This window comes from Aulostomus chinensis, chromosome 20 (genome assembly GCF_037954235.1).
Source record: "Aulostomus chinensis isolate RoL2024-O1b breed Wild chromosome 20, RoL_Achi_v1.0, whole genome shotgun sequence".
In the NCBI taxonomy this organism is placed as follows: Eukaryota; Metazoa; Chordata; class Actinopteri; order Syngnathiformes; family Aulostomidae; genus Aulostomus; species Aulostomus chinensis.
Genome location: NC_141339.1, coordinates 2041002 through 2059175, shown reverse-complemented (window position 1 = coordinate 2059175; position 18174 = coordinate 2041002). Strand labels below are relative to the sequence as shown.

Genomic DNA, 18174 nt, shown 5'->3' with positions numbered 1-18174 from the left:
TCAGATCTCTCTGAGGCTTGAGAGGCCCTGTCCCCCTCATCGTCTTGGAAATTGAGAGACTGAAGCTGCCAGAGAGAGAACGTCATCTTCTGGATCCAACACGGGCATTGGTGGAGTGGATTCCCTTGCAGCCTCCAAAGGAGTGTCAGAGTGACCAGCTTGTGAAAGGGACCTCATCTCAGCCAACTCTGCAGACAATCGATCTACCTCAGAAGAAAGCCTGTGTCCTGATTTCACCTTCTTCCTGAAGGGTGCAGCAGCAGCAGCAGACTCAACCCTGCATTTCAAACGAGTAGAACGAGCTGGAGGCAGCTGACTTGGGGAAGGGGGTTGATCCCCATCTACCACCTGTGCCAATCTAGCAGCCCTCAGTGCATGTTGGCATGTAGCTGCAATTCATGCATGGACTGTCAGACATCGCCTCCCTCAGATGATCATGACCGAGACACACCGGGACACACCAGGTTATCAATTCTGGTAGAAGCAGTCAAAGTTAACACAAAACTGTACAAAGTACCACCACAAGACTGGGAGTGGGGAGTGCAACACTACCTTCACCCTCAGTGACTGCAGCCTACACAGCCCCAAATAAAGAGGCTTTAGTGAACACCACTGCTAATTCAAACAAGCAAATTAAAGCTAAACAAAAATAGCAGGGGGGGGGGGGGGGTGCGCGGACACTGCCTACACCGACAACTGTTGACACAAAGTAAGCAAGTTATTAGTTACCTTGAGATGCCAAAAATTCGAAACACCTACCTCATGTCTGAGAGGAGAGAAAAACTACTACACTGGCTAACAAACATAAAAGACAGCCGTCGCAGCCCTTGGAGGGGGGACTTCGCTGCTCTGACCAACACGGTCACAAGGCGTCCAGCAACGGTGCTGACAAGAAATAGATTGAAAATATCAGGGTCTTAGAAGTTTAGAAGAGCGTTTAGCCAAGTGCTACCTGATGCACTGGTACCAGATTCCCCCGGTGAAATAACTAATTCTGTGAAAATGAGATGATGGTATGTGAAACCAACGGGACTGATGTTGCTCTGTGATAGTCTGGACGGAGGCTTTGAGAAATGTAAATTCTGTCTAACTTGGGTGCACTGACGCTGTTGCTGCAGATCCTGACCCATGTGTATTGTCAGCCATTTGGATGCTTGACCCTCCAAGTGTCCAACAGGTCTGAGGTGGAGATGATATGTCTGAGGTGCTGGGCTGATTGTGGGTGGGGCTCTTTACTTCTGTCCTTGGTGAAATTGGTGGTACAGTTAAAGTCCCCCCCGTTGATGAGCTGGTTGTGATGGTAGTTTGTGAGTTGGGTTTCTAAGTGAGTAAAAAAGTGACCCCATGCTGCTCCCTGATTTGGTGCATAAATGTTAGAAAAGGTAAAAACTGATCCCTGTATCTCTGCTCTGACCATGAGCACACAGCCCTGTACCACCTCTTCTGAGGTTAAAATGTTTGCCCCTATGGAAGGTTTAAAAAGCACTGTGACCCCTGCACTAAAGTTAGTGCCGTGACTGAGGACGCATGGACCCTCCCACCACAACCCCCACTCTGACTACACACTGTGGTGAGGGTGTCTTGTAGGAGCAGCACATCTAAACTTTTTAGTGTTGCTATTTCTGAAATTAAAGCTGTCCTCTGTCTGTCCCTCCCTCCATTAATGTTTAGCAACCCTATCCTCAGCCTCTGCATAAGAAGAGAGAGAAAGAGGAACAATAAAGAGAGGACAGCCTCTCTGCTGGCTGCACCCTGAGAGCCAGCCGCTTTTTCTGTATGCACAGATGCCACACCGGCCTCCTCGCTGGTGCCAGCGCCGGGCACAGACGCGTTACTGGCTGTTGCCAGCGGCTTCGACTACCTGATCTGATCACGCATAAAGATGAAAGGGAACAGACAAAATTCCAAAAGTTGTGCTCAAATCCCGTGCCACTTGCACTTCCAACACCACCGCCGCCCACACTTGCTCACACGCACACTGGAAACTGGAGGGAGAGAATAGAATAGAAGAGAAGAGCAGGACAGCAAATGCAGAGGAAGAGAGAGCAGGACTCAATACTATACCCCAATAATACTGTACCTAATAATTGAACTAGGGGAATATTGCACAGAAAATTTGTAGTTGTCACATACTACTGATCTAGAGAGACGTAGTACTCAAATCACAGAAAGTGTAGTGGTGCTGGTACTGATGGCAGTTCACACACCTGACCCTTGCTGGGCCTCGCCGCTCGCACTTTGTCTGCCTCCGGTGGTCAGTGCTGATGGTTAATCATGCTGAGCTGCTCACATCAACATTAACAGCACTAAATAATGGAGTCTGAGCCACTAAAGTGATTAAATACGTCGGTTTTTATATGAAAGGTTTCCTTTTATGTGGAAATCACAGCAAAAGAAGAAAACAGGAGGATTCAAACACATCATCAGACACCTGCAGCTGCTTCAAGTGCCTCTAGAACCTCCAGCATCAAAGCCTAGATCTCCCACGGAGGAAGTGATGAAGTGACAATTTATCAAGCAGAGTACTGAATAAGCTGCTATGCAGTACTTCTACTGCATACACAGATGAACTAACTGAAAACACACACTACTCCCTCATGTGCACAGAACCCAGTTGAGATATACTACATTTCCTTTGCTTGATGAACAGCTGACCAGTTTATCTGAGTCCTGGATCATAGCTGCACTTTATTCAGAAGTGGCATCATGTCGACGTGCTGCTCGTTAGTTCTGGTCCAAGTCTGTTGATGCGCTGTCTGGCGACTTTCACCTTCAAAAAGCAGCATCCGTCATCTGTGGTCAACTAACCTAGCATGCCTCGCCACCTGCCCGCAACCATGACAGTGCAGGACCTACAGCTATGGGTGAAAAGTTGTCCCGAAAAAAGTTGCCTTCTCAGCTGAAAGCTGCTCAGGCTGTTGGCTGTTGTGTGGTTCTGGATTGGCTGTGTAGTTTTGGAACGTGTGGTATTAGCGGAGAACTCTCTGTGCTCAGTATGCAGTGATGCTGATGCACGCAGCTATGCACATTTGCAGCTCAGAGAGGTCAAGTGAAGTTTTGGGGTAATGAGGGCTGCTAATCCTTCTGTGCCTCCACAGTGAGGACCAGCAGCAGCAGCAGGAGGAGGATGCGGGGGCAGGATCGCTGCTGTCAGCCAGTTCTGCTGACCCTTTTCTCCAAAGTTGGTTTTCTGTTATTTCCATTCATAGGCTGATGGAAATGTGCCAACGAAGCACATGATATATTTTCTTTTGTTAAACTGAATTAATTAATCTATTGTATTTAATAAGTGATTCAAATGGTTCTGTAATGTGATCACCAGCTGTTGGAAGATAGAACTTGAGGAACAGTTGATCCAGAAGGTTCCAGATGCCGACACGTAGATAATGTATGGAGGAGAGACTGTCCGAGTTCCATGGAAATAAGAACCGTTTTGATGGGGTAGTGTGATAGTTGTACTGAGAGAGCGAATCGATCAAACATTGAAACTCCATTTCTATGTATTTATTGTACGTGTCGTGTTTGGTTTGTTTGTATGTGATGGTGACGCTCCACTGTTTTACGAGCTTTGTTTCTTTCTCAACTCACAGTTTACAGACAGGCGTGAATGGAGCTGAAGGAAGGTGGACGTGATAACTGAGGAGGGAAGTCTGTGGACAGCAGACAATCAACCATCTCTGACTTTCAGGTTGTTTTGTGTTTTGATGAAGTACTCGGGGCCTCCAATTGCGATCTAGAATACGTCCCTGAAGGGGTATACATGGAAATTTCATTTAAAAACACAGAAAATGACTGTATAAATCATATGGACATGTTGTTGTATTGCAGTTAGGGCGACACGTTTCATCAGAGTCATCCTCAGCTCCCTGACAAAGGCCACAAGCTGAAACTAGCGGTCCTGCAAAGCTGTCTGTTGTACTGCAAGTGTTGCTGGAGCTTGTTGACCTCGTCAAGTTTCCTTTATTCTCCATAGACCTTGAAAGTTGGTGAAAGAATCCTCCAAAGCTCCCTGAGGTGAAGCAGACGTGACCAAACAAGCGTCCTTGTTGTTATGTAGAAAAAACCTCTCTGCCATAGACTGCACCCTGGCTTTTGTTAGTCAGCCACACAAATGCATTGTGCTGCCTCAGGATAGAGGTGTTACTCTGTGAAATGTTTTTTTGTTTTGTTTATTTTCTAGTTATTTTGGTAGAAATAACATGATCACCAGATGGAATATAACAGGCCTGCTTCACCAGGGATTTATTTCTTATTAACATCTGTAAAGATCGGTTCAGAGGCGTTGGCCTGCATGATGGCAATGACCCCGTCAGACATGAATCAGCTGTCTCACAGACGCCTCCCCCGTCACGTGTCCACTCAGCAGACATGGTTCAGACCAAACATGTCGCTGCCTGAAACAAAGGGAGCCTGTCACAGTGACGGTCAGTCATAAAGTCAATTCAATCAATCATTCAGTCTGAAGTCAGGCAGGTGGTTATTCAGAGGCCCTGAGAGGCTCAGTGTTGTGCTCTCCTCAGAATCCCCTTTTGTGTCCGTCACATCTCTAATATTTGAGATCTTAAGATCTCTGACATGCTCATTATCCACTCATCCCTCATCAAGTCGTGTCCAGCGCCATCTTTGATCAGCCGCTGACGCTCACCCACCCTTACCAAAGCTCAGTATATGTGCTGCTGTTACCTGGGGTTTGTTCTTGTGGTGAACAGGTTGCGCCGCTACCTCTCTGTGTCATCACTCATCACTACCAGCCATCAGTGGCCCCACACTTTTTGATGAGCAGCTCTACTGCCTATAGAGGTTGGAGTCACCCAGGCCTTTCTCAGCAGCACCATTTAGGACACCAAAAACCCAGCAGGCTGTCTGCAAGACCCTGTAGATGCCTGGAACCTGCCTCACACACCTTGGGACCTGGTCCAAGGCAGAGGCTCCAGGTGGGGATGGCTGAGTGGCCACCATGCAGCCGAGAAGAGCCGCAGTAGAAAAAAGACCCACTCTTGTCCACATTCACGTCCACCTGGCCAGAGGAGCACAGCCAGAGCTCAGCAGCAGCAGCAGCAGCAGCAGCAAGAGACACAGCCTCAGGATGTGGATGCCTGCATGGGGGAGCTCGGTGCAGCAGATCCTGAAGGCATTGCTGTGCCGCAACCATACAGTAGAGGGTCTTGCGCATTTCCCCCAACTTCCTCTGCATGATGTCCACAGTTGCATCACAGATCTGGTCCCTGGTCAACCCACATATTAGGGCTCCTACTGGCCGCCTTCTCCTCCAGCTGTCTGAACTGAGGGAACTGGACCGTGATCAGGAGGCATTCTGTTCCCTGGAACTCCTGAATACACCTCAAGCCTCACCATTGGCACAAGTCAGTACAGTTCAAAGCCTTCAGAATGACTGTTGTAATAAATCAACTTCCCCCTCAAACAGATTCCATGAGAACAATCATTTTAGGATTTACTGTGGGAGGTTTGTGTTCCTATAGTTTTTCCCAGAGTGAAAAAGTTTACAGCTTGAAGTCTGAGTGAACTTGAGTTTACTGTGTAGGAGGAGAGTTATCAGTTGTGTCCTCTGCTGCACGGTTGCCCTTCAGCTAGCTGCACAGCTATCTGTCACACCCCGAGTGTGTCTGGTTACACAGGCTCCATCTGCCAGGACGCACCCTGACAGGGCAGACTGGCGCTGAGCGTGAAGTCTGGTCCCGTTGTCAGCCTCAGATCTGCACCATCTCTCAGCACTGCAGCCAAACTCATTTACTGTGAGGAGGGACAAACCGCAGAGAGGCGGCTCTGGAGTCACGGAGCAGGATGATCAAAGACGCCGATCCGAGGGGTCGAGGAAGAGTTACCAGGCAGAGTGATGACGACTCCTCACAATTCATTCACAGTGAAACAGTTGTGCATATAAAGAGTGTCTTTTGTGTAATAACACTACACATTTTATGATTTCATTTCTTAGTGAGGCACCATTCATTAAAGAGAAAATAACAGTTTTTTTATGACTTGTTTTTACTCAGTCATGAAAGTTAAGCCCAGTGAATTAATCCTGTCAAGATAATCACATGAATGATATGAATATTACATGGATAAACACAAAGACAGATAAACACAGCGCTGAAAGTCTTTTTACTGCATGATGGGATCGTCTTAATTCAGTTTAATCAAAACGTTCAGTATTTTCTGACGAGACGATTACGATGATTAATGGGGACAAAAGACGTTCACAGTCGTCCGGGGAACATCAAAGGCATGAATATTAAAAAAAGATGTCTCTTTTCTCTTTTACAATAAAAAGAGTCAATACTTTTAAATTGTGATGTTGAAGGATTCTTTGTCAACACCAGGCCTCACCGCTAGTTACTTGGATTATGATGGCTACAGAATGCAACAGGAGCTGTAAAAGAGATTTTTGTCTTTTTGAGATGGACAGCAACAGGAGCAGCCAACAACGTCAACTTAAGGTCCTGTGGTCGGTGTCTCCGTGTTTGTCTTCGCAGCACTCGGTGGATGCTGTGAACGCTGGCGTGAATCCAACTGGTGATACCTCCTACAACTCCAGCCACTGGGACCTGGGGAGTGCCTTCTTCTTTGCTGGAACCGTCATCACTACTATAGGTGCTGTGATTACATTACAGGGTTTAAATGGCATCGTTTGACCTACAGGGCCGGTTCTGTTGGGAGTTTGTAGGTTTCTAGTCAGATCGAGGTTCGGACTGGATTTGTACTGTTCAAACTGTAACTGTAGTTCTCGCTCTATAATCCGGTCGTTCACTAAAGTATGTGAGACATTCTTGATTGAAGCTAAAGAAGCTTCCAAGTGTCTGAATCTACGGTCCACACCAGTTGGTGGGATACCTTTGCTGGACAGAAATTACATTTCTGATATTTTGCCAATGTTAGAATGCATCCTTAAAATCAGCGCCCCATCCTGACAAGCACTCATTCTGGTTCATTTCGATCATTCTGGCTCTTTGTACTCGATTCATTCTTTTGTCTTCTTGAGTGCTGGCCAATTCTTATTTTGGAATTTGGAATTTTGAGTTTTTGAACCTAGAGATAATCGTTAAACATGAATGGTAAATAATAAAAAAAAAATACTGCTTAAGAACTGAACTCATGATTGACTACAGTTTTGATGTTCATACAGGCTCATTTACACTCAGTGTTTTTAATGTAAACCAAGAGTTTAGTTTGATGGAAATGTTTCTTATCCTCCTCAAAGGGTATGGCAACATTGCCCCGAGCACCGAAGGAGGGAAGATTTTCTGCATTCTGTATGCTATATTTGGCATCCCGCTGTTTGGATTTCTCCTCGCTGGTGTCGGGGACCAGCTGGGTACCATATTTGTCAAAAGCATTGCAAAGGTGGAGAAGATGTTCCGGGTAAGTCGCAGTGTCTGTAAGACCTTTTTGTGTGTGTTTCATGTTCCAGAGGTTGAATGTAAATGCAACACATTCTATGACACATCTTTTTGGATGAAATATAGTTATGTAATGATTTGGCTGTAGTGTCCGGCCTCAGGGTTCATGCACCGACAGTAACAGACAAGTTCTGCCACGAAGCAACTTGAAGTATGTTTGCAGATATTCTGGTTTAACAGCACGCTGTTCTTGGTCTCATTGCCTGGTCAAAAGCAGGAATGTTTCTAGTTTTTTTGTGATGCTGCAAAGTTGCACTTGAGTTAGTTCTCATTTCCAGGGTTACCTGGACAATGAATCAGTTTTATAACTAGTGCCGAGTCAAGCGGTCCTTCTGTGGCGGACGATCTGAGCTCAGTGCACTTAATGACCATCCAGCTTTCAGAGAATTTGACGCCCAATCTAGCTTGATGAATCTGGTCCTTTCGTAGGTTCCTCCTCCCTGCAGTGGCAGTAGTTGTCCTTGTCCTAGTCAACTCATAAAAACAGTGACAGAGTCTCAGCACTGCTGGAGGCGTCGAGGCTCAGGTGGCACTGGAGGACGTGACATTGCTTGTTCTTTTCAGTGTTCTCATCATAGATTGGTCTGTTTGATGAGCTGGGGGGCCTGAGTTAGCAAAAAAGTCAAGTAGCAGTCATGGAGGCATGTGGCGTGAGCTCATCTGACAACAGAAAGACTTGGACGCAGTGGTAGCGCTGTCGCCTTCCAGCTAGAAGGTCCAGCTTTTGGTTCACGCTATGGGCGCTGTGTGGCGTGTCCTCTCCTCCATGTCACAGGTGCCCACACCTTGGGTGGGGTTGGCAAAGGGGCCTTTCTGTGTGGAGTTTGCATGTTCTCCCTGTCTCCCCAGGGGGTTCCTATACAGGAACCCCTGTCAAAAACATGCCACAATCCTGGTCACTATAGCACCTCCTCTGGTCAATTGGGGCGCCTGATGAGAGGGGAAATAATCAGTGGGAATAACGTGATCCTCCCACGTGCTACGTCCAACTGGTAAAAAGTCCCCACTGTCTGGAGACAAGAAGCGGTCTCCAGGTGTCCTGTACCTCATCCTCCTCCGTTCAGGTCTAAAAGATGAGAGCCAAACAGTTCTCTTCAGCTTTACTTGATGCAATAACAGAACCATAAAGTAAAGCCTCTTTTAAAGAGCAAAAAAGAGAACAGCACTCTGATGACCAAATGAACCGCAGGTCAACCCTTGTCTGTCGGACTCAGCACCGCTCAAAACACTGGAGGTGTTATAGATTATACTGCTTATATTTTGTGTGTGTGTGTGTGTCTGTCTGTCTTTTGGTGACTTTCTATCACAGAATAAACCCAACCAGATCAGTCAGACTAAAATCCGAGTGGCCTCCACCCTCCTCTTCATCCTTGCCGGCTGCATCCTCTTCGTCACCATTCCAGCTGTGATCTTCAAACACATCGAAGGCTGGACGGCTCTGGAGTCCACATACTTTGTCGTCATTACTCTCACAACTGTTGGAATAGGCGACTATGTGGCAGGTGAGAGTTTATCATGTCAGAAAAACATTCAGAGATGATTAGTGAGGCTTGACGTCTCCTGCATACCATTAATGATAAAGGCTGTTTGTTGCAGTGCATTTATCAGACCAAGTGACTCTCTCCAGTGTGAGCGTGCTGGGAATGTCGAATGTCTGGATGCTAAATCTTTGATATCAGTGTCAAGGTGTTAGAGATTTCCTGCAGGAGACTCCTCAATAGGTGGAGTTCTCAGAGTGGGTGGAGGTCCTGAGGTGACAGCACACTGATTGGTTGAGGGTCACAGCGAGACACGGGCCAGAGGCGGGAGCGCAGACTGCAGCTGAGCTGTGGCCATGAGTGGAGGAGCTGGAGCAGAGTTGAGGGAGGAAAGCTGGGCAGGTGAATCTGATGAGAGAATCCCAGAGAAGTGGACATGGAAGTCAATTCAAACACATCGAGCGAGCAGCAAACTTCAGACAAGGAGCCGGGCTGAATACCACACGGGGGAGACAAACACACACGAGGGGGGCCAGAGACCGGGAGTGAACGGGAAGAAACACGTTGAACCCTGACAACGAGCTGTTTGACTTTACACCGCAAAAAACTACCCAGACAGGAAATGTTGAAAGCTAGCGTGAACTGTCCATCACCTGACACCACCTGCTAGCTGCATGGTTTCATTGTCAGCAAGTGCGCGTCGGCTATGGTAGGTTCTTCATCACATCCCAGCTGCTGAGCCACGGCCTCGCCTTGACGTCATTGCTGCCATTTGTTGTGCAGCGCTGGTGTTCTCAAAGAACTCATGGGACTTTTCCCCATTTCAGCTACAGCTATCTGTCTGCCAGATACCAGCTAGAATGTGTGGTCATCTGTCTTTATTGATTTACTGTCAAGGCAAGTGAGACTGTTACAGGAAGGGCGAGCCCCACCTTCCCCTCAGATTATAAGACCCCCCTGCACACTCTCATCCCCTTCACTCACCTGACTGAACCCGAACCCACCAGAACCAGCTAGCAGTCCAGCTGTCCGACTGGACTCTTAGTGGTGATCCGGCTGAGGGGGTTCAGGCCCACGGAGCAGCAACAAGGATGGTGTCTCCCCTTGGTATACACCACACCTGATGGTAAGCTGGCAACTGGCTTTGAGTTGTTCTCCAGAGTTCTTCCCTAGAGCCTCGCTGAATTCCTGATGGAGGTTCAGGAGTGGGGTTTCGAAGCGTCGGTGTATCTCATAGCCTCTGCATGTATCAGCAGGGGATCATCAAGATGAGTGGATTGTGATGCCTTCAGGAAATCGGTTAAATCAGGGATCAGGGCAGGTTGAGGTGTTATTGGATCTTTGCATCAGACTACATTAGCATTCTCTAATTCTCTCTCATACACACAGACAGACAGACACACACACACACACACACGATTTTATAGAAACTCAACAACTTCTTTCAAGACATCTGAGACGAGAGGGTGATTAGAGATCTCAGCGAGGCTCGAGCGTTTCCAGAGCTCCACCCCATGTTCAGACAGAGATGATTTGTTTCTTCTGTATTCATTCAAGTCCTGTTTCGCATCAGGGGGAGATCGGAGGATTGAGTACCGCAAGTGGTACAGACCACTGGTGTGGTTCTGGATCCTGGGAGGTCTGGCCTACTTTGCTGCAGTGCTGAACATGATTGGTGACTGGCTGAGGGTGCTGTCCAAGAAGACCAAAGAAGAGGTAGGCTCCCAGAATTATGTAATTCAATCATTTATGCTCTTGATAAAATAATGACCTTGTAAAACTGATCATTCCTTTAGTAAACCGCTAGCTTTAACCAGGTGGTGAACTAAGTAAGACGGTCCCCCTTTAGTAAAACTAAAGCCCTCTCCAACAGTTCACCGGCCGCACACACGTGTGCCTGTTCCTGCTATGTGGAGTCTCTTTGCTCATTTTAACAGTTACTAAAACTGCAGGAAATGTTCCCTGTGTCGTGTACTGTGGTTCCTCAACACCACAAAATACTGGAGTGGTTTGAGGAGGTGGTCCATGCGTCAGAAGATGTTCAGTGTGACTGGTATATTCAGCCGTACTCACAGCTGGGCCACAAAAATGACCCTGAACTGAAGTCCCACAGACACACAACGTAAAAAAGGGCGTTTTCTTAAATAAATGTTGGGGAATCAAAGATAAAGTATCACTGCTGTTGGTTTTTTGTCATGTTTGAAATTATTTTTGAAGTTGTTGTAGGTGGGACGCGCTTCAGGGATGAGTGGTGTGAAATGATGAATCATTTACTGTAACTGCTCACAATTGAATTTGGGATAAAGAAGAAAGGAACATTCAGCACCTCTGTTAGCTGAGACGGGAACATAGAGGAACACTGGACCGGAACGTTGCTGCATGCCCACTCACTCTTTTCCTGTTTCTAACTCCCAACAACAACGTGAAATGATTTGGTATGTGGCGGTTTATGACAACATGTCCTGATCCTGCACGACATCGCCGTCACTGCTGTGAAAACGTCTCGGTGCAGGTGTTCTGGTGAGTTCTACCTGCCGGTTCAGACAGATGTGTCGTCGTGAAACGGAGCCAACGGAGCGCTAACAAAGAATACAGTCCTGGTCGAGGGCCATACGTGATGGTGAAAGTAACATCTCATACCCATATGACAATGTGCATTGCATCCATGTTTTAGTGGGCTTGACCAGACATAAGAGGGAGCAGCTGTGAATGCAGCTGACTAAATGAATGAAGGCTACAAAGTATTTCTAACTGCTATTTTTATACAGACTTTTTCTGGACTTCTACCAGATTCTTTTTATTCAGCACACTTGTGCAGCTTGTTTGGGTCCACACACTGCTGGAGAGGAATCAAATAGTTATCAGCACTTCATTTGAGTTAGTTTTCCTATATATTATATTCCTTATATTCCATAGGCTTACCGTGTGTAAGAGGACAAAGATGCTCCAGACACCAGGAAAGAACTCAGTAGAGCTGTAGGGTTGAGATGAATCGAGGGATCATTGTTGATTTGAGACCAGTCATAGAAAGGAAATGCTTTTGACAGTAAAACATTCATCATCTGTAGACGTGATCATTTACCTCGATTTATGAAGCTAAGGTAGAAATAATGTTCCTTTAAAATCCTTACGACGCAGCTTTGCACCCCAGCTGTTCGCCAGGCAAACAGAAGTCTGCATCAACACTGGCAGGCAGCCACACCAGCCCAGCGCGGACAGCAGGAGGTGTTGTTGCCTCTCTCGCCCTGCAGTCAGCTGCAGAAACTGAGGTTCATCTGCAGGGTGGGAGGAGAGCTTTGGCTCGCCAGCGCTGTAGAGATGATGTCTGTTGATGAGCGTGAGATGTTCGTTCCCTGGATCCCGCTGGATCCAAAATCCTGCTTTACACCAACCACATCCCAGTCTTTTCAGTTTTTGTCCAGGTACTTGCAAGTGCAGGACTATGTAGGAAAGTGTATGTCCAACTTTGAGAAATTCAGTTCCAGCTCTAGATACTATTAAGACTTGACTCAGGCATGCAGACACTCGCGCGTGTGGGGGCTGAGGCGGTGAAGTGAACATGAACCTGGCTCTGAGGCGTTGGTCTCTGACCATGTTTGGTACCGTAGGCCAGGGTTGGAGACCAGCGTGGGGCGACCACCCTAACCTCCACAACAGGGAGACTGTAGAGTGTTTGGAAGAGCGTATTTGAGGGTTTCTCTAAAGCCTTTAGAAAGCGCTTGGAGCCCGACCCTCTGGTTGAGGTCTTGGAGGTCACGTGTTACATCCTGTACAATGCACAAACAGGACTCGCTGGCCATTGCCCTGAGAATGTGGTTGTAGCTAGAAGTAAACAAAACTGCACTCCAACACATGATATGTGGTGAAGGGAGTTGGTTCTTGTGTTGTACTTAGAAAAGAAAAGCTTCTCCAACAAAAACAAAGGTCAGCTTTGTGTTAGGAGGGGATTCCAGAGCTAGAATAGCTGAGGACCTATGGACTGGCGCTGTGCCCGCATGACCTCCATTGCCTTGTACGTGTAAGTGACAAATGTCTGTTTTCTATTATTAATGATGGTGACATCGTGTTTTCTACCTCTTTCAGGAGGGTTGAGCTGTTTGTTTCGACCTGAATATTCTTGTGTGATGAAAACCCAAAAATCAAAGTTAGAATAATTACTGACGGATCTCAATCATCTCATGAGGAGCAGCTCCACTTGTGTGCATGTACAACTGACCGGTGCTGATCAGACAAGAGTCAGTATTCTGTTGCTACATCGCTGTTTCCTGCATCCTCAGAATTAGCAGAACCCCTGGCAGGGGACACCAGACATGAATGACTGACAGGTGTAGCATAGCAACACTACCAGCACGACGGCTAGCTAGCTTCACTGTCAGCGCTGGTTAGATTAGACAGAGATTCTGCTGTTGAACTGAACTCACCATTATGCTGCTTTGCTTGCGTACACAGAACCGAACAGATTTGGACCCTCCTGACTGATGTGTGTCTCTAGACTGCAGCTACGCCCCTCCTCTGACACGGATCGCATCCTGAAAACTGAAACTGACCTCACTGCGCTGCAGTAATACTTTTACATACACTGACTAAAATATTATCTGTATTTTGCCAAGGTTGGAGAAATCAAAGCTCATGCGGCAGAGTGGAAAGCTAATGTGCGAGCAGAGTTCCGGGAGACACGGCGGCGTATGAGTGTGGAGGTCCATGACAAGCTGCAGCGAGCCGCTACCATCCGGAGCATGGAGAGACGCCAGCTAGGCTTAGACCAGCGTGCCGTGTCGCTGGACATGCTTTCTCCAGAGCGTCGGGCCATCTTCAACAGCCTGGACACCAACAGCTACAAGACCTCGTCCCAGGAGAGCATTGACACCAAGCTGAATAACCTTCGGCTGCGGGGGGCCGAGCAGAGTGAGCGCCAGTCTAATCATCAAACCACGTCTGAGGACAACATATTCAACCGCCTGGGTTCCGTCACCAAGTTGGCCAAACGTAACCGGAATCGGGACCTAAAAAAGAACATCCCCAATGAGGCTCGCCGTCCTCACAGCGAGGCTTTCGGCTGCAGCACCCTCCCGTTTGACTGTAGCACGCCTATTATGGATGAAGGGACAAGTAAGGACGAGGGACAAGAAGAGAATGAAGACAAGGAGTGCAACACTAGCCTTTGTGATTTCCCGTTGTTTGTTGAAGCTTGCAAGCCACAGAATGGGTTTATTCCAGAGCAGACCAAAGAGAATGAGAAGACACTTGAAGCAAACGAGCTGCATATTGAAACGGGCCCATAGCAGCCTGTACTTCTGAAACAGTAGATTTTATCACCACCGTTCGTGCCTTGGGTTTCCCTTTTTCCAGTGTGTGCTTAAAATGGGGCAACACCTGCCCCTGTGTGTTATCTACTGTAATGTTCTTGTGCGCTACTCATTGTGGTCAGCGGATGGATGGATACACATCTCGTCGGCTTCATCACTGTCCACTTATGCAAGGCCTGATAGGGTTTGTGTAATTCTATGCCAAATGAAGGTCACATTCAATCCAAGTTGCCCAGCTACAGGCAGTTGAAGCTCTTTGTAGCATCAGAGAGGATTTCTAGTCATGATAGCATTCTTCGTACACGCGCTCACGAGAGGCCATTTCCTGTACTTGAACCTATAAACGTGTTCCCGCTGTAACTTTCAAGTGAGCAGGTGCATATCAGGTCCTTTCAAACTCTGACTGACTTCACTTCACATCGCATACCTTTAACAAGAGCTCACTAAATTTCAGCTCTGGGTTCTCTGTGTACCATCATGTGATTTCTAATCTTCAGACCAAACACGAAGCGAACAGGATCGCGTCCGTCCAGACGGTGTCAGGCGTGCTTGATAAGAGGCTGAGTCAGCCTGCTGTTGAGGCGGTGGTGACTGTGCCGCTAAGATGACCAGACCAAGCCGGAATAAACCAGACGTCTTCAAAAACGGATAGGAAACTCCGGCTCTCATTCGTGAAATGTTAGTCGCTTTGTGAATATATTTGCACATCAAAAACTCTAACGGTGTCTGACATCTCCGGCAAAACTTGGCAAAACGCGAGTTGCTTGTTTATGTTCATGAATGCAAATCGATTGGAAAGTGACAACAATCGAGTAGCCATATAAGGGCGTGAGTATTACTACGGACACCCTGTCTGCCTGCAGTCACGGCCAGAGGTGATGCTGTGATCCATAAATCTGACAGCTGCAGGAGGTTCTAGCCAACAGGCTGGTGAGGGTGACATGCACGGTGCTCACTGAGAGAGAACCAAGACAAATCTGCCAGGCAGCTGAAGAGTCCACGCCGCAAGAGATGACCACCAGCCTGGCGGCGAGCTGACAGGCAGTGAGAAGTCACGCCCACTTCGTAAATTTACATTTGTCAGTTTTCCATCTGTGTCCACGCCACTCTGTCATTAAAAGAAGATATTATAATTATCTATGTAGAAAACAGCACATGCAGTTTATTATTCACCTTTATGAATCAAACTAAAAGTGCAAATTTAAACTAATTTAGCCAATTGTCTTATATTTCTAATATGTGATCTTTTTAGATTGTGTTTTTCAAACCTTTGTATTGTGAACTCAATGGAGTATAATATGATTCAAATTCTAATTTACAATAGTGACGAGTTAAATTTCTAATTTTGTTACACGTGTACTACCAAGGGGGTGGAGCAGGCCTGTGCTTTATTAATTATGTATGAAAATGAATATACCAAACACGTCAATTTCCATCTGTTTCAGACAAATTTGTGCTCACGTTTCATGAATGAGACCCTCTGTAGGATCCGGTCCAAACGCCGTCCACCATCGCCCTTTCACACACGCAGCACAGCTGGAACCCTGGCTGCTTTATGCCTTTTATTCCTGACCTTGACTGCTGTGCGTTGTCACTCAGCTCCTCGGGACGTCGAGAAACCTTCTGCTGCACGTGTGAAAGGGAACGAGCACAGGCGATAGAAGTGAGTGCATTGATAACTGCTGGACGTGACATGAAATCACAACTGCCTCAAGTGTCGACTTAACTGGCCGCTAAAGGGGAAAAAAGTGTTTCACGTGCGCATGAATGTTCAACTATATGTGGCTTATGTCAGAACCACTGTCACGTACACATAAAAATAATAGAATATTGGCCAAAACGTGCTGTGGAGAAGTAGAATAGTAACTGAGCGATGCTTTCACTGTGCTGTCCAACTCGTGTGTATGAAAATGTTTCAAGCATGTCACACACGTGTTCATGGCCCCGGCTGAGTTCTCTTACTGTCCAAATGCTACCTAGACCATAACCTCTTCGATCACTATCTCAGGGTTAAATGTCCTGTATGTTTTTGTTGATGTTCTCCAACACGTGTTGCATTCAGAGAAGTTGAGGGACAGTGATCGGCCCTGTGCTCTTTGGAGATGAATGACTACAGATCGGAAGAAAAGCCATAACGCGAGAGGAAGGACTGCATCTCACCTGGGGGATCTGTGATGGACAAGTTTGAGATTGGAAAGCAGCCGCTGCTACTGTGACAGTGCATTGTGTACTTTTTGTTGTTCTTGACTCAGTAATGTCCACCGACAGTCCACAGTCTCACCTACTAGCATCCTCAATCTGCTTGGATTTAAATCACTCTTTCACGGATTGAGCTGAATTGGGAAGAGCGAGCACCGACCACCACAGCTGACACACTTGGGCAATAAAGCAAGCGTGCTCCAAAACTAGCATCTCAAGAAGCCTTAATATCTCGGTTGATTCACAACCTCACACCCAGTGACGCACAGCAAACCCATGTACAATGAAAAACAGAATTTGGAAGGAGTATCGGGGACTGACGGAGGCTCGTCTGTGAGCGCCTGACCAGGCCAGCACCGGTCCATCTCCTCTTGAACCACCATTTCATTCCTCGCGCAGAGCCAGTGAGTCACCGTAACGTGAAGGAGTCGGAGCACCAGACTGGAGCGGGAGACACACGATGTAACCCTCCTGTCGCCCCCAGAGCTCATGACCACGGATGAGTGTTGCAGCGTAAACAGACGGTTGATACCACAGGAGGGGAGGCCCCCCCACTGTCTGGTACTCATGCTACTTCCTATTCATTTGGAACACGAAAAGCGAAGCGTCAGCTTGTTCAGATTTCTTTCAATTGAATCTTTGAGTTCTATGCAGTTCAATTGTTTTGCCTGCTCGCTTCTGACCGCCCTGGTGGAACTGCTTCTGAGGTCATTGCTGCAGGCAGGAGGGGGCCACAGCAGCATGCATGACCGCTGATTTTCCTACTCGCACGCGGGGCCTCTGTCAGTAACGACACCACATGCATACACTTGTGAATTGTGCCACTGAGTGTACTACAGTAATACACTGATAACATAGGCTTTCTCACATGCACAGCCTTAAGTGAACATCCTCACAATCTGCGCACACAGTTTTTTCTGCTTCTACCGTTCACAGGCTGAACGCTGGGATGGGGTGAATGCAGCAAACGTGAGGAGTAAATGTGTAAAAAAAAAAAATGCTTCTAAGAACTACAAAAATGTCAAAGCTTAAAAACAAGACAAAAAAGGCATGCTATGTTGCAAAAAATATATTACAATGTACAATGTATGGTGTTGATTGTATACCGCCACACGCTTTCGAGGAAAATGCTCATTGTATTTTGGTTTTACCTGCCTGTGTAAAGACGCACAAGCAGCATGTGCTCTGTACCCAGATGTCGCTCACAGTATCTCGTATGCAACCATTACATTAATTGTAGTGATTGCCTTTTCAAAATAAAGACCACTGAATGAAGTGCTAGACAAGAGCGCGTGGTGTTGTGTTTCCAGGTGGTGCGTGTGATTTAGCTGACCTCCATGATCAGGAATGGCTCAGCTTCAGGATGACTGATCTCAATCATGTTGAAATTCTATCTGAAAACCCCTTCAGTGTCCACAGAAGGGGAAGTGCCTCCGAACGCACTTCCTGACCAACAGGGAACTTCTCAGTTTCAAGCAGGTCACTTGGATTCAGAAGAACAAAGTTGACAGGAAACTAAAACAAAATTGAGAGAAACTATGAAGATGTCAGCGTTGTTACCAAGGTCAATAAACCAAATAAACCTGTGTGTCACGTGACATTTTCCTGTGATACTGCACTTTTTCATGCGCTGAGCTGGATTCAAGTTAAAGTCGGTTCATTAATAATGCACTTTTTCCTGCACACCACAGCAGAAGAGAATCAGTTACTGGAGGTGCTATAAGAGCTCAGATGCTAACAGTTTATTAAGGCTCAGCTGAATGAGGAACGACATGA

At 46.9% G+C, this 18174-nt stretch overlaps 1 protein-coding gene across 2 annotated transcripts in view; it reads left to right on the top strand.

Moving 5' to 3' along the window:
• The window catches only part of kcnk10a (potassium channel, subfamily K, member 10a), a 35469-nt gene extending 17809 nt beyond the window's left edge, over positions 1-17660 (top strand). For both annotated transcript variants that reach the window (XM_086189763.1, XM_086189764.1), the window contains 5 exons: positions 6492-6609; positions 7217-7377; positions 8725-8917; positions 10467-10609; positions 13504-17660. In XM_086189763.1, the coding sequence (XP_086045889.1) occupies positions 6492-6609; positions 7217-7377; positions 8725-8917; positions 10467-10609; positions 13504-14175 (1287 nt within the window). In that variant the 3' untranslated portion in view covers positions 14176-17660. The remainder of the gene's footprint in view (positions 1-6491; positions 6610-7216; positions 7378-8724; positions 8918-10466; positions 10610-13503) is intronic.
• The last annotated feature ends 514 nt before the right edge of the window (positions 17661-18174 follow it).